The 15921-nt window shown below is 30.0% G+C and overlaps 3 protein-coding genes across 6 annotated transcripts; 2 read left to right on the top strand and 1 right to left on the bottom strand.

Annotated features, from left to right (window-relative positions):
- The first annotated feature begins 77 nt into the window (after nucleotides 1–77).
- Nucleotides 78–4311, top strand: LOC124956774 (DNA topoisomerase 3-beta-1). Of its 3 annotated transcripts, none has more exons than XM_047513008.1 (15): nucleotides 78–546; nucleotides 645–787; nucleotides 866–1060; nucleotides 1139–1306; nucleotides 1391–1519; nucleotides 1600–1718; nucleotides 1798–1998; nucleotides 2133–2337; nucleotides 2422–2604; nucleotides 2681–2890; nucleotides 2981–3198; nucleotides 3267–3491; nucleotides 3576–3837; nucleotides 3908–4137; nucleotides 4223–4311. In XM_047513008.1, exons 1-14 carry the CDS (start codon nucleotides 456–458, stop codon nucleotides 4112–4114), a joined length of 2556 nt encoding a protein of 851 aa, XP_047368964.1. In that variant the 5' UTR covers nucleotides 78–455; the 3' UTR covers nucleotides 4115–4137; nucleotides 4223–4311. The 3 variants fall into 3 exon arrangements, with proteins under 3 accessions (XP_047368964.1, XP_047368963.1, XP_047368962.1); XM_047513007.1 differs by having other exon boundaries at nucleotides 79–264; nucleotides 375–546; nucleotides 3908–4311; XM_047513006.1 differs by having other exon boundaries at nucleotides 79–546; nucleotides 3908–4311.
- Nucleotides 4312–4599: 288 nt separating this feature from the next.
- Nucleotides 4600–7097, top strand: LOC124956777 (p21-activated protein kinase-interacting protein 1-like). Its single transcript, XM_047513015.1, has 3 exons — nucleotides 4600–4773; nucleotides 5014–5176; nucleotides 5257–7097. Exons 1-3 carry the CDS (start codon nucleotides 4678–4680, stop codon nucleotides 6543–6545), a joined length of 1548 nt encoding a protein of 515 aa, XP_047368971.1. The 5' UTR covers nucleotides 4600–4677; the 3' UTR covers nucleotides 6546–7097.
- Nucleotides 6538–15613, bottom strand: LOC124956775 (neprilysin-4-like). Of its 2 annotated transcripts, none has more exons than XM_047513010.1 (17): nucleotides 15501–15613; nucleotides 13267–13354; nucleotides 11205–11272; nucleotides 10886–11061; nucleotides 10350–10595; nucleotides 9824–10029; nucleotides 9569–9745; nucleotides 9391–9489; nucleotides 9189–9333; nucleotides 8526–8740; nucleotides 8206–8382; nucleotides 7978–8140; nucleotides 7812–7860; nucleotides 7625–7692; nucleotides 7396–7532; nucleotides 7141–7305; nucleotides 6538–6930 (listed from the first exon to the last, which is right to left on the bottom strand). In XM_047513010.1, exons 2-17 carry the CDS (start codon nucleotides 13276–13278, stop codon nucleotides 6754–6756), a joined length of 2280 nt encoding a protein of 759 aa, XP_047368966.1. In that variant the 5' UTR covers nucleotides 13279–13354; nucleotides 15501–15613; the 3' UTR covers nucleotides 6538–6753. The 2 variants fall into 2 exon arrangements, with proteins under 2 accessions (XP_047368966.1, XP_047368965.1); XM_047513009.1 differs by lacking the exon at nucleotides 15501–15613 and adding an exon at nucleotides 15154–15218.
- Nucleotides 15614–15921: the final 308 nt, after the last annotated feature.

Raw genomic sequence — 15921 nt, forward strand, 5'->3', positions numbered from 1 at the left:
GAGAGAGAGAAGAGAGAGAGAGAGAGACATTAATGTTTGAATATTCTACTAGAGGCGCTATAATTGAGAAAGTATCAGAGACCTCTGTGATGGCGGCTCTAAGTAAACACAATAGTTAATGTTAACTGTGTACCATGGTTATTATCATTAATAACATGGAGATTTAATTATTTTAGTCTGTTCAAACTTTCTGGATATAAGATTTTGCGAATGTTAATTTATTATTATTCATTATTATTATAAACTAATGGAAGATTGAAAGAGGTGATATTAAAATAAATTAATTTATTTATTAAAATCTATTCAAATCTAAAAAATGATAGTTAGAATACCGACTGATCTAATTTACAATTCATTTGTAAATGAATGTTAAGATTTTTAAGCTTGAAGGAGGAAGTTCTGTAAAAGGTTTTTACAAGATATGTAAAGTGGATAACATTTAGAATATAATAAATATGAAGACTGCATTAATGGTTGCAGAGAAGCCATCTTTGGCAGCTTCTCTTGCTAATATTCTTAGTAATGGTCGGTGTGCATCAACAAAAGGTAATTAGATATTTTGTTACTATAATTTTAGCTTTTATTTTTAACTTAGATAATTTATATTTATATATATTATATATTTTATAATTGTATTTATTTAGCTCTCAATGGATCATGTTCAATACATGAATGGATAGGACAGTTCCGATCAGAAACAGTGAACTTTAAAATGACATCTGTCTGTGGTCATGTTATGACTTTAGACTTTATTGGCAAATATAATAATTGGGATAAAGTTGATCCTGTGTGTTTTTGATGTATAATATAAATGTATTAAATTGTATACATTGGAATCATTTTATAGACAATACCAATCTTTTAGGTAGAATTATTCTCATGCCCTACAGAAAAGAAGGAAGCAGCACCAAAACTAAAAATTCCATATTTTCTCGCAAAAGAAGGTGCACATTGTGATTATTTAATATTATGGTTAGATTGTGATAAGGAAGGTGAAAATATTTGTTTTGAAGTAATCCATGCTGTTCAACAAGGATCATCTAGAAAATTAACTCCAAATGTAATCTAATGATATTTCTAATTTTTTTTTATATGTACATTGTATTCCTTAAATTAATTATATTTAAAAATTTTATAGGACATTTGGCGTGCTAGATTTTCTGCGATTACTGAGAAAGATATAAAAAATGCTTTTGTTAATCTTATTAAACCTAATGAGAATGAAGCCAAAAGCGTAGATGCACGTCAAGAGCTTGATTTGCGGATTGGTTGTGCATTTACCAGATTTCAAACAAAATTCTTTCAAGTATAACTCTTTGATACTTTTTTATCTATATATATATATAAAAAAACAAAAATACATTATTGTATAATTTTTAAATTATTCTAGGGAAAATATGGTGACTTAGATGTGTCACTTATTTCTTATGGACCATGCCAAACACCAACTTTGGGATTTTGTGTACAAAGGCATGATGAAATTCAGACTTTCAAGCCTGATCCGTATTGGGTCCTCCAGGTATTTATTTTTTTGTTATTAAAAATAAATAAAAATATTATGAGAATAATAATTTCTATATGAATTTAAATATTTGATAGGTTACAATCAAATCACCAGATGGACAAGATATTACATTGACTTGGAGTCGTATAAGATCTTTTGATAAAGAAGTGGCAAATATGTTTTTAAATCATGTTAAAGAGTATACGCATGCAACGTAAGTATTTTATAAATATATGACACATATATAGTATATATAGTATAAAGCACAAAATATTTCGTTATATTATATTCAGTGTAGTAAGTGTGCAAAGTACAGAAAAAACAAAACCACGTCCTATAGCTTTAAATACGATAGAATTGATGAGAGTAGCCAGCTCTGGTTTGGGAATGGGACCTCATCATGCTATGCAGATAGCAGAACGTTTATATACCCAAGGATACATTAGTTATCCCAGAACAGAAACAACATCATATCCTGATAATTTCGACTTAATGTAAGTAGGAAAAAAGGAGTATATTAGTTAATATTATATTGTTTTTAATTTTAAACGTTTTTTTTTAAGTACATACAATTATATAATAGAATAAGTTCTCATTTTTATTTACTTAAGATTTTTATTATTCTTAGGACAGTATTAAAGCAACAACAAAATAATCCAGAATGGGGGGAACAAGTACAAAAAATATTAGAAAGAGGAATTAATACTCCAAGAAAAGGTACAGATGTTGGAGATCATCCACCTATTACTCCTATGAAACATGCTACTAGAAATGAATTAGATGGTGATGCGTGGAGATTATATGATTATATTACACGACATTTTATTGCAACTGTGAGTAAAAATTCTATTGAAACTGTTAACAAGAAATGTGCATATTCATATATAATTATTTACATAATTAATTTCAAATATTAGGTGGCACGAGATTGTAAATATTTGAGCACGGTAATCAAATTTGAAATAGGGATGGAATTATTTACTGCAACCGGGCGTACATTACTAGATCCTGGATATACTAGTATTCTTACTTGGCAATCACTTGGAACCAATGATACGCTTCCAAAGATTTCATTTGGAGAGAAAGTTGATATTCAAGAGGTTAATTATATTATCTATTAAATTTTATTTTTATATTTTTCGTAATGTTATAACAAAATTGCCTTCTTATTTACAGGCCAAATTAGTTGAATGTTACACTCAACCTCCAGATTATTTAACAGAAGCAGAATTAATATCACTTATGGAAAAGCATGGCATTGGAACAGATGCTTCTATTCCAGTACACATAAACAATATTTGTATGCGAAATTATGTTACTATTGCAGCAGGAAGAAAACTAGTACCTACTTCATTAGGTATAGTTTTAGTTCATGGGTATCAAAAGGTACTTTCCAATGTTATCTATCATTGTATGATGAAATATATGCAATTTATTTGTTACATTTATATTTATTATAATGATTGTTGTATTTAGATAGATCCAGAATTAGTTTTACCGACTATGAGGTCGGCAGTAGAAGAACAACTGAATTTAATAGCACAGGGTCGTGCAGATTTTCATGCTGTTTTACAACATACAGTGGAAATTTTTAGACAAAAGTTTCATTATTTTGTAGAAAGTATAGAAGCCATGGATCAGTTGTTTGAAGTATCCTTTTCTCCACTTTCAGCTTCTGGTAAAGCACATTCAAGGTACAAAGTAAATTTTTTTTTGTTCAATTTAACTTTGGAAATTTGTTATATTATATTAAATCATACAGATGTGGTAAATGTCGACGTTATATGAAGTATATACAAACCAAACCATCAAGAATGCATTGCGCACACTGTAATGAAACGTATAATCTACCTCAAAATGGAAATATTCGTATTTATAAAGAATTAAAGTGTCCACTAGATGACTTTGAATTATTATCTTGGTCAACTGGAGCAAGAGGCAAGAGTTATACATTTTGTCCATATTGCTATAATAATCCACCTTTTAGGTAAATATATACGAAGTATAAATTTTAATTGATACACAATATAGTATGTAATAATAATATAAATGTTATATTTAAAATTTTTAGAGATATGAAGAAAGGAATGAGTGGTTGTAATTTATGTACACATCCAACATGTCCCCATGGTTTAAATTCTAATGGAGTATCCAGTTGTTTGGAATGTGATACAGGAATTCTTGTTCTGGATCCTTCAGCAGCACCTAAATGGAAAGTTGGGTGCAATCGTTGTGATGTTATTATTCATTTGTTTGAAAATGCTCACAAAATAACAGTAGATTCTGATGTATGTGATTGTGGGGCACAGTTGATAAATGTTGAATATAAACAGGTGATAATTAATAATCTGTTCTTTACATTATAACATTTTCCATGCCGCTGATATAATTGTTCGATTTTAGGATAAAAGTAAATTACCCGATGAAGCAACTGAAACATCTGGGTGTATTTTCTGTACCCCGGCATTTAGAGCGCTTGTTGAAAAACATAGAGCAGTAGCATCAAAACCAGTTGCAACTCGTGGACGTGGACATGCCAAAGGCCGTAGTCGTGGCAAACCACGTCCTCCAAAGGATAAAATGGCTCAACTTGCAGCGTATTTTGTTTAATAAAGTTCGAAAATAATGTCAATGTATGTACACACATTATGGACTCCTTCCATATGAATGAATACATGTAAATGAATACATTGCCAAAATTCTGTATATGTATTGCAGAATAAGTGATTAAGTTTTCAAGTAATTTTTGTGAACAATCAGTTTTTGGAAAAATTATTAAATAAAGTCAAAAAAAAATTTTATGCAAATTTAAATAATATAAATATAATCTAAGATAAGTACACCTATAATAAGTATAACCGTATATTAATATTTATTTCAATAAAAAATAATTATATCTTTATAAACATGATAAAAAACTAAAGTTTGTCAATTTTATAGAAAAATTAGAGATGTTGAAGAATAGAGTTGTATAAATATATGTATATCTACTCAACGACACGTTCATTGGTTGTCGGAAACCAATAGTTTATATGGATACAATTGAAATGGAGAGGGAGAAGGTGTTACTTTACTACGAAAGTCAAAGTTAGTAGGTTTCGTCATTTCGTTGTGTTTACGCGTGTAAGTAAAGTCACTGAGTTTAAATAAATTGTATCTTTAAGACAGTCGTCATGAAACTAGATTTAGATACGTTGAATCCTTTTGAAATTGTTGTGGGTACTTACGAGCAGTATTTACTCGGTTATAAAGTATCTAATATTGTAAATGTAAGTAATGAACTTTTTCAAAAACATTTATAGGTTATGGATGCTGTTATTAAAACCGGTTAACCGGAATGTTTTGAAATCATATTTTATTTATATTAATATAATTTTGTTATTGAGATATATGTGAAATAATATGTATAATCTTTTATTTAAATACAGTAGAAACACAGTATTTTGTATACTTCATACTTTAATATAATTATGTTTTGTTGGTTATGTTTTTAAAATATTTTTTTATAGGAATATAAACTTGAGAAAAGTTTTGTCACACATAGTCATCTGGCCAGTATAAGAAGTGTTGCTACCAATAAATATTATTTAGCATCTGCTGGTGCAGATGACTCAATCTATTTGTATGATTTACGTAATAGAATAGAATCTGGCAGATTAATGCACCATAATGGTAAATAATTATATTTAATAGTATTACCTATATTATTAAACATATGTTTTATCAAATTTTTTGTTATTCTCTGTTTGTAGATACTGTTAACCATATAACTTTTACACCAGAAGCGTCACATTTATTTTCATGTAGTAATGATGGAACAATAGCTGCCATTGGATGTGGAAATTGGCAAATTGAAAAACATTGGCAAAAGCCACATAAAGGTTTATCTGTTCATACTGTAGCTATACATCCGACAGGGAAATTAGCTTTATCTACAGGAGCTGATGGTATTCTTAGAACATGGAACTTAGTTAAAGGACGACAGGCATATGCTACGAATTTGGTACCGCGTTTAAAATTGGATGCTAAAAACATCACAGTCTTAAAGTGGAGTCCAAATGGAGAAAAATATCTTTTGGCAGTAAATCAAAAAATTGATATATATTCGGTAGAATTGGCAGGTATTGACGATGAAGTACAATTTGATTCCAAAATCGTGTGTGTAGAATTTTTAAGAGATGACTTGATTGCTGTTGGCTTAGAAAATGGTCAAATTAAATTTTATGATCTTGATAAATCTGTGCATACATTAAATACATTGGCACATGATATTAGAATTAAATGTATGGCACACAAAGATGATTTATTGGTAACAGCATCCAGTTCTGGTGAAATTAAACTTTGGAGGTTTACTAAGCATAAAATAGATATGTTGCAGAGTATTAATTGTGGTGCTAGAATTACTTGTCTTACGCTTGCAATGCCATATAATAATATAATTCATAAAAAAGAAATTCAATCAAAGATTGAACAGAAAGTAAAAAGCAAAAATATGTTCCGACTGCAACAGGAAGTTATTGTGGAAGAAAATTGTGATGATGATTGGGAAGTGACATCTGTTGATAATTGTGATATAAAATCAATTGCTAAATCAAAGAGTAATTCAAGAAGAGCAGAATGGATAGAAGAAGACAATAATCCTCCAGGCAAGAAAGTAAAATTAAATACAAACAAACAATGTAGTAAAAATAATATGTGGAATAAAAGAAGTATTGAATCTGTAGAAAAAGACACTTCTCCTTCACCAAAGAAGAAAAGCTTAATCGAAGATAGGAATAATAATAAGAAAAAGAAAAATTTACACATTGAGAAAAGAAAAAAAGATGAAATAATGCAAGATATTACTCAGATGTCTTCCAAAAAAATAAAAAAAACTGTAAAAAAAAATACGGAATCTGGTAATAATATTCAAAAGAAAAGGAAAATAGAATTAGTTAAAGTAGAAGAAAGTAATAACAAACTTAATAAAAAAATGAAAACGATAAAGGAGGGACAACATTCTATAATGTCAAATAAAAAGAAAAAGACAACAGTAACTTGAAAAAGTCGTTATTTTTTGAATGATATTTACAGTTGGTAAAATGAGGTTCAGAATACATAAAATGTAAGAGTAATAATAAATTATTCACTAGCTCCTATCAGTCTATATAAATATAAATCTTAAATTAAATATGACAGTTTTATGTTTTTTTCATACATTCTGTCACAATTGTACAAATATATTTTGGATTGAGTCAAATAGCAAATATTTACCACAAGATACATTTATGTTCTGGATTCATACGACTATTAGTTGAACATTTCCAAGCTTTTGCAAATTCTGCGTTATTCGACAATGTTCCAATTACTCTATAATGATTTGGTGCATGGACACCTTCTATAAGTTTAGATTTTAATGCTCCATTTGTATAATTTCCACACCAAACCTGGAGAAAGACATCTTATGTTATTAATTTCAATAACTTAAGAAACATGTTCTGTGTATATTAATAATTTAGTAAATAACGATCTATGCTATTTTAGAAAGAATGATTAGTTTAGTAGCTACATTTTCTGTCTTAAATAATTGGAAATATATATATTTAAAAAGGTTGTTGATCGTTATAAAATAAAATTAATTGCAATGAAATATTTACTTGTGCAAAGCCTAAAAAGAACAATTGTTCGTGAGTATATTCTGAAAGGCCAGGTAAAGCTCGCTGATGCGAATTACGAGCTTGCAATCTTTGATAGGCTCTATAAGCCTCTCGTATTCCACCATTATCAGCAATATTTTCACCCTGAGTTGTAATGCCATTTACCTGAAAAATCATTAGTAATTCTTTGTCTTTGCAAATTAGCCAATATACCTTGGCACATTTTGGTATATTTTCAACGAGAATATTACTCACTGTAAAATTGTTACCCAGCTCAGGAAGATGATAACTACTGTACTGTTTGATGATACATTCGACTTTCTCATGGTAATGTTGCAATGTTTCGTCGCTCCACCATTGCCTGAGATTGCCGTTTTCATCGTATCTGCGACCTGACATAAAAAAAAAATCGTGTAATTTTTTTCGTTATTATAAATCAATGTATAATTACTATGAATCAATGTATTTGGGACATTGATTGTACCTTGATCATCAAACCCATGAGTAAGTTCATGACCCATAATCGCACCCATTGCACCATAGTTGATTGATCTATATAAAAATGTTCATTATTTTCTATATTGGAAATGGTTTTTTTCTTTTTTTTAACAAAATTATGCTTTTAGTATTTCCGAAAATACAGAAAATAGATGTAATTATACCAAGCTTACTCTATTCCATTTCCATAGAATGGTGGATGTAAAATACCCGCTGGAAAAGCTGAAAATGGCAAAAAAGGTATTACATTAAATTAATTATTAATTATTAATTATTAATTATTAATTATTAATTATTAATTATTAATTATTAACTATTGATGTAATGATATATACTTACTGACTGAATTTAAAATAGCGCTGTAAAATGCATTAACAGTAGTTCCAGTGGATATCCATCGATTTTTATCCGGTTTTTCTCGCAAATTATTTAAATTTTTCTTAACGCCTACATCCGTCAGTTTTAGAAAAGTTTCAAACAATTTTCCTTCTATTACTTCTGCCTGCAATAGAAATCGTTCAATAGATTCAAATGTTTTTTTTTTATCTTAAAATAATATTAACTTACACCTTCATAAAATTTATTTAATTTCTCTGGATTAGTAATCCACTCTGGAAAGCCGACAAATGGTCTCATTGCGTATAATTTTCTATGCGCGCGTAGTCTAGTATCTGCATCCATCCAATCTAACTCTTTAACCATTGTATCAAATGCTGCCCTAATGTCCATTAACATTTCTAAAGCCTAAAATTATCATCTTTTATATATTTTACATATTTCATGTATTTTTATTATTTCTTATAATTTCATAACAAAAAGTTGACGAGTTTTAACATGAACTTTGAAGAGATCTAAGAAGATAAATCTCAAACATATAGATCACTGACCTTTTCCCTTTCCTGTTCATTGAAATGTTTTTGAGCGTAGACGTAACTTAGAGCCATGCCAAAGTTAGCATTAACATTTCCTGTACAACCTTTCCATCTTGGCGTTTTTTCTTTAAGACCAAAAACTTTTTGAGAAAATTGAAAGCCAAGATCACGAAACTTTTGCAGTGTAAGCGGCGTAATCGCTGAATATACGCTCCACCAGATAAAACGTGCTAAAAGAATTCAGTAATAGTATTAATTAGGAACTTTTTGCAAAGATCGGATAGTTTTAGCCAAAGTAAGCGAATAATTGAAAACAATGTCACTAAGTGTCATGAGTAACGCGGTTGTACGATAACCTTTTGCTCTCTCTGGCCTCATTAGATTATGGGGATACGTTCTTTTAGTTATTCGATTTTTCATCTTTTTTTTTTTTAAATGATAACAAATAAACGTTAGTAAACTATTGTACGCATTTGAAACAACAGTCCTTTTTAAATTGAACAATGGAACATCATTAACTCCCTTTCTAAATACTCATTGAAAAATATTTGACCTATATATAATATATGATATATATATGTATGTGTTGAATATTAGAGTACGTATAACGAACGAATATTAAAGTGTTGAGACAACCGCGCGCAGCTAGTTCAGCAATGATGGAGAAGATAAGTATACCTATCGTAGCAGGCGGCGTAATAGCAAGTAGTTGGGGCAATTTCTGTAAATAGTGTAGATCCATTACAATAATTCTTTCACTCTCTGTATTTATGGTCACGTTTGTATTTTCAAATATACCATCCAGATATCTCGTCCAGTTCCACTAAAAAAATATATTTTCGTTTGGATATATTCATTATATATGTAATAGATATATTACTTGTTGTACACGTAGATCAGTCAGTTGTTGTAACTCATCAATGGTAACATCATGAAAGAAGTGATGTACGCTACGTCTTTCCTCTGGTGTATCCATGATCTATTCAAGGATAAAGAATCGATATAAGATTTAATCTTTCAAGACATTAAATGGATCATTTCAGGATAACACATTCTACCTTTGCAATTTTCGTACTAAATTCTAAAATTTCATCCGCAAAACTTGTACTTCTATTTCCAGCCCCAGCAAATTCCATCATAGCTTTTATATATTTTTTATATTCGCCTAATTCTGACTGAAAACGTTGAGGATCGAGGAGATATCGTTCGCTAAAAGCTGGAGATACTTGCTCCGTCTACCAAATAATAATCATCAAATAATATAACCAAGTTATTTTGGGAAACAGTTGGCAAGTTTAAAAATATAATCTTACCATTATTCTGTTTCTCGTCGTGTCTCTTATATCCTCGCTAATATACAAATTAACCAAAAGATTCAAGCCTAATATTCTTCGGGTTATACCAGCGATTCGAGATAAATCAAGAGGAGGAACTTTGACTTGTAAAGGTGGATCCGTCGGTAATCCTATCTTTTTGAATACTTCGAATATCGGTTGTAATCCCAACGTTTCGATGCTCGCTAAAAATAATATACTTGAATATACGAATCAATATATTTTTTTTTAAAGTATATGTTTTTTAAATACAAAGATGTATAAGGTAAGTTCCGGTTATGTTTTTTATCAATAGTTTCTAACGTTATCATCATACCTGATCTCATAAATAGCGTTACGTGATATATCATAAATACATAATAAGCGTTTAGAAAATTATTCTCATATCATTAACATACAAAATAAATACGGATGTTTAATAATATAAATGTGATTATGAATAATGCAACAATATAATTTTTATCTTTGATATCTTATAGATTCGTGATTGGACATTTGATCTTACCCGTATCCATGCAAGTTCTGTAAAGAGCCCTTGCTAACTTAACAGGTCTTAGATCATCCTCTTTGTCAGACATTTCTAATAAAATTCTTAAATCTTGGAGGAGATATTCTCTGAGGAGACTCAATTGATCCCAGGATACTTGACTCTGAGGTATCGGATGCTTTGCGACCCAGCCATCGCAAGCGAATCTATAAAAATCGTCGCAAGGATCTACGGATTTATTCATTGCCTCTAATACTCTCGCGGCTGAAACGAGAAGATTATTTTCTAATGATAAAACAAATACTATTTTCCAATGCGGAAGTATTGGTCGAAATCATGTTATCATCTTATTTGATATTTGAAAGGTTCAACGAACGTTAGAACATAGAAGATAATGATGAATCGGGGTCGAGATGTGTTATCTTTTAATTCGTGAGACGAGAAAATAGCTTAGAAGCAAAATTTTTTGGAATTGTAATATATTATTGATCGATAGATCAATAGATAACGATGACAAAAAACAAATGTAAAGAAAATATTATTTTAATCGATACCTGTTTTTATGCATTCTTCGCTCTGACACATTTCTTTGTATTCTTCCTTATAAAATACAATCATTTGCAAAGTTAAGGTAACAACAAGAGTAATCACAGTTATCGTTAATAAGACAACGATTATCACGAGCCTTGTTTCCTTTCTGTTCGATTTTTCGTCTCCGTGATTACATTGCCTGTGTCAAAAGTTTACAAGATATTAACAAAATATATGAATATATATATATATATATATACATATATTGTTGAGGCTATAAGATAAAAATGTTTTTCAAATATTTATTCGATTCAAAGAAAAAAAATTTTTAATAATAATCACCATGGGAGTTCTGAATTTTTATTATTGCCATCGTCCACTCCCCTTCCACTGTTTTCAGGGTCATTCACCTATAAAAAAAAAATAAAAAAAAAATAAAAAAAAACTATGATTCAAATCGAGAGTATAACTCGCAATTGATATTAAATCGACAATAGACCAATTGACCTTTTAATAAATACGTCGATTTAATCTATTATTAATTAGTATTTATGAATCAATGACAGATAGATCTAACAAACGAAGAGGCATTATTTATATAATTAAAACAAAAAAAAAAAGAAGAAAATATGAAAAAAATAACTAATACGAGATCTTAAAAAATAAGTCCATCGTATAAAAATCGTATGCGTTATGATCTCGTATGATCTCGTTCAGTCATTTGAAGCGTTTCGTCCTTGTATCTTCCTCATTGTATACGCTTTTTTTCTATAGGATCAATGGTAAAAAAAACCTAATCGGTTTACCTAATCGAACTTAGTTTAGTGTTAACCATCGTCACGAGAACATACGATCGAAGGTCTCACCTTGCTCTAGAATCAATGGAATTACCTCGGCATTACGCGCCTCCTCTCTTTACATCCTGCTGTAATCTATAATAATCCTCCTCTTATTAAAGTCCATCCAAATGAACAGTATATTCTCTCTTTTCCCCTCTCCCCTCTGTCAGGGAAATCATTGAAATATAGTTGCGTAAGGGTGCTTCGAAACAATATATAATTTCAAGAAAATAGCTTCCTACTATAAACGAATATTACTTGTGCATACATACATATGAATATATATATTCGTACATATGTATATACACGATATCCATCGAAAGAACAAAAAGTCGCACTTGAGATCTATCGATTATAATATTTATTTATATCGTCAAAAGTCATTGTTCGATTGATACGATTTTTAATTAATCCTTAACTACGGTAATTAATCGATTCATTTAGCTCCAATCGTGTGTATAGAAGAGACGTGCCGAACGATAACGCCTATCTTCCTCTCTCACCGAGTCTACTCTATTTATACGAATATACGACGATATTCTTATTATAGATCTTCAACTTTTTAAATCGAAGTACGAACTGTATACAATATATTTCAATTGAGCAAGTTTTATGATTTTTTTTTTTTTTTTTTTTTTTTACATCAGCCATACGGGATTCGTTTATTTTGATTTCTTCTTTTACAGCGCAAAAAGTTTGCGATTAAATCGATCGATGACGATCTATCGTTTTTGTCAAACAATTATTATAATTAATAATTATTGTTAAAGGAAAAGCGATACTAATGCACATATTCGAAGAGACATTCATTATTGGTGTCAAGTGCTCGATTTCCCATTAGTTTTAATCTCTCAGACTATATCCTATTTAAGGTGATATCTATACGCTCCATTTATCTTCTAAGAGATCGTTGATTTCACTTCGATCATGACGAAACATAAAATAGACATTGAAATAAATACTCATTGCTATCGATCTTAATATACATTTTTGTTAATTGCAAGTCATTTATAGAATAGACGACGAGTCATATACATGACCTTCGTTTTAAAATAACACATGTAACATCGTATATACAATATGTACCTATTTACTTCGAATAATACATAAAAGAAAAAGAAACATCGTTTTAGAAATGCTGTGAATTTTCATTCATAATTCATTAACATTCAAGAAGTCGAACATTAACAATGACACGCGTATCAATACATCATTTTTCGTCCATATACATATATCGAGGAACAAACAACTTCCTACAAGGTTCCTCGCATCCATTGATCTTTTATTTTATCGTACGCTCATATTGGAATTTCAAAGTGATCAAACAAGGCAATCGTATTCGAACATTTAAGTATACGTCTTATGTTTTATGCAGGTGTAGCAACATATCGTATCCACAAAACGAAGTAGAGAGGGGAAATGTGTCGTCTCCAGGGACAGTTGATATTAAAGAAAATAATGATTCTAAGATTCACGATTGCGGCAGGAAAAAGAAAAAAAAGATATATTAAAAAGAAAAAAGAAAAAAAATGAAAAGAAGAAGAAAAGCAAGGACTAGGTCTAACCTTGTATCTCATCTTTCGTTCCTCTTCAACCTTATCCCCGTCGTCGTCGTCGTCAACTTCGCGGTTTCGTCGCTATCGCTTCGTAACTCTGAAACAAAGAACAATGCCGAGAGTTAAGTTATTAAGAAAAAATGCGTCGTTCGATGACGACGATGATCATCCTGCTTCTTTGCATAGAATGAAAGAGGAACGCAACGTGTTGCAGACATCGAACGATATCATTTCTCCTTCGCCCAGTTTCTTTAATTATTTCGATTTGTACAACTATGATATGGCCTACACATTTGCACATTTTTCATTAATCATTCATCTCTATCAATCTTTTAAAAGTTAGAGGTATAAAAAGATCGTGTTATATATCCGCATATAAAATGATCTTTATTAAAACTCTCAAAGAACATTGTGCTTAAAGTGTTATTTATTTTTAGTTAAAACAAATTGTAAAAGAAGGAACTTTCTCTATCAAGGGCGAATAAATCCTGATGTTTTTTCGCAGATATCGTTTAATGAGCATACGATAATTGAAATTTTGCATACGTTTTGAAATCAATGCACTATCGACATTGGCATTGACAAAGATATACGAATGTTTATCGCGTGTCTATAACATAATTGTTTTTATGTAATCTATAATTGCTTATATGTTTTTCCGAAGAAGACAAACGCGTCAATGGATGATCACTGAAACCGGTCTGACATCGTGTCGGATAAATGTGCATATATATCTATATATCGTGCATTGTATAATATCCGATAGTACCAGCACGTAACGAAGATAGATCAATTTACGCTATTACATCGGCACGTAAGCTCATTTTCTAGATTTTTTTTTCTTTCTTTTTCTTTTTTCTTTTCTTTTTTTTTTCTTTTTTTTTCTTCCTTTTTTTTTCTTTTTTTTCTTCCTTTTTTTTTTTTTTTTTTTTTTTTTTTATCAAACTCGGTTTAACGTTGCTTCGAGAGTTTTTTTTCTATTAGGTGTAACTTTTCTTGTAACTGTATAATTACGAAAAGCTTAGCACGATTCTTTGTCTCGTCTTCAATATCAGCTAATTAAGAGTTAAAGAGAAAATTCAAAACGATTAAAACGAAAAACAACAAAAATAGAAAGGTTTCGTTTTCTTGAAAAGATAATCAAGATTTTCACTGGAAATCATTAGCGCAAAGAAAGTTGTTTAGCTCGTTTGTATCATACGATTAGAATAAATGATTGAAAACGAAAAAACCAAGAGATATATCTCAAAGCAATTAGAAATATAAATAAAATATAATAAAATATAAATGTATTAAACATAGGAAGAAAATATATGCATAATATTTAAATGATATGTTATTTCTCGTTATCTATTTTGTACTTTGCGTTATCAATGATGATTTAAAATATTTTAATTATCAAATTATATTTATGCTTAATAGCGTCCAAAAAGGAAAGATTAGATTAAATGATTAAGAGAGCACGAAGACGTTATATTTTTTTCCGAGTCGCAAAACTTTCGTTTCACGAGATTCTCATTTCATTCCCGCGCAAATGTTTTCTATTATATTAAGAATCGCTTTAATACGTATCTCGAAACGCGTAAAAATATGTAACTTTATATTTAGAAGAACTCGAGGTTTTTGATCTCGACTACGTCAGCTCGGAGATTATAACGAAAGTAAGATATAAATTAAATATTAACCACGTGTATGCAAAGCCGGCACGTGCCATTAAGATCTATTACGTTTTAGCGTCTATTGCCTTGATCTTTGAACATTTAAGGAATATACGGAATAATATATAAAGCAAAAATCGAACGAAACGAATCGTTTGCCATAAAAATTTGTTCTTTTATTCTAATCGTTAATTGAAAACACACACTATAAAAAACACTGAAAAGTCGATGGACTCACCTGATATTTATTTCTTTAAATATATATATACATATATATATATATATATGTATATATATATATGTATATATACACACTTGCTTAGAAAGACATGAAATATATTATAATAGGAATTTTTTTTCTAGGAATCCTATGAATATATTTCTTTGTTTAGGAAGACGCGTAGACTCGCTCCGTGCACGATCGAAATCAAAATATAAAATCACGGGGAAAAAGGCAAAGATTATGAGAGAACGACGAGCATGCGCGCGTACGAAAAAGTATTTCTCCTCCGTCAGTTTAATTCGAGCTCACGACTCTTCTCATCATAGTACTATTTCATTCGATATTCGTTTAAAGATCCTCACGTTTGCTTTTTACCGCCTACGAGATCGCTCGTCGCTTCGAAGAATGTACGCTGCGGGACAGGCGATAAACCAAACTGAAGTTTCGGCTCGAGAAGAAGCGAGTCTAATCATCCTATTCCCCCACTTAACTGTCTAAGATAGTGTTAAGATCCTCGCTCTGATCGAAGCTAACTTTATTCGAAGAAAACTAGTACAGATAGTTGTTTCTTCTTGTTATTTAAGTATATTTCCTGCTTAACTATTTTCCTGTTTACTTTTCTTCTTCGTTCCATTTTAACGAGTACATTTGATTCGTTAAATAATACAATCATTCTTATCGTCTATTTTTTAACAACATCATGTTATTCAAGATAAGTTTATATATTTTATTAAAATGTCGTATTGTTCTTAACGCGTTTAAAATATATTATCGTCAAAAAGT

This window comes from Vespa velutina, chromosome 23 (genome assembly GCF_912470025.1).
Source record: "Vespa velutina chromosome 23, iVesVel2.1, whole genome shotgun sequence".
NCBI lineage: Eukaryota > Metazoa > Arthropoda > Insecta > Hymenoptera > Vespidae > Vespa > Vespa velutina.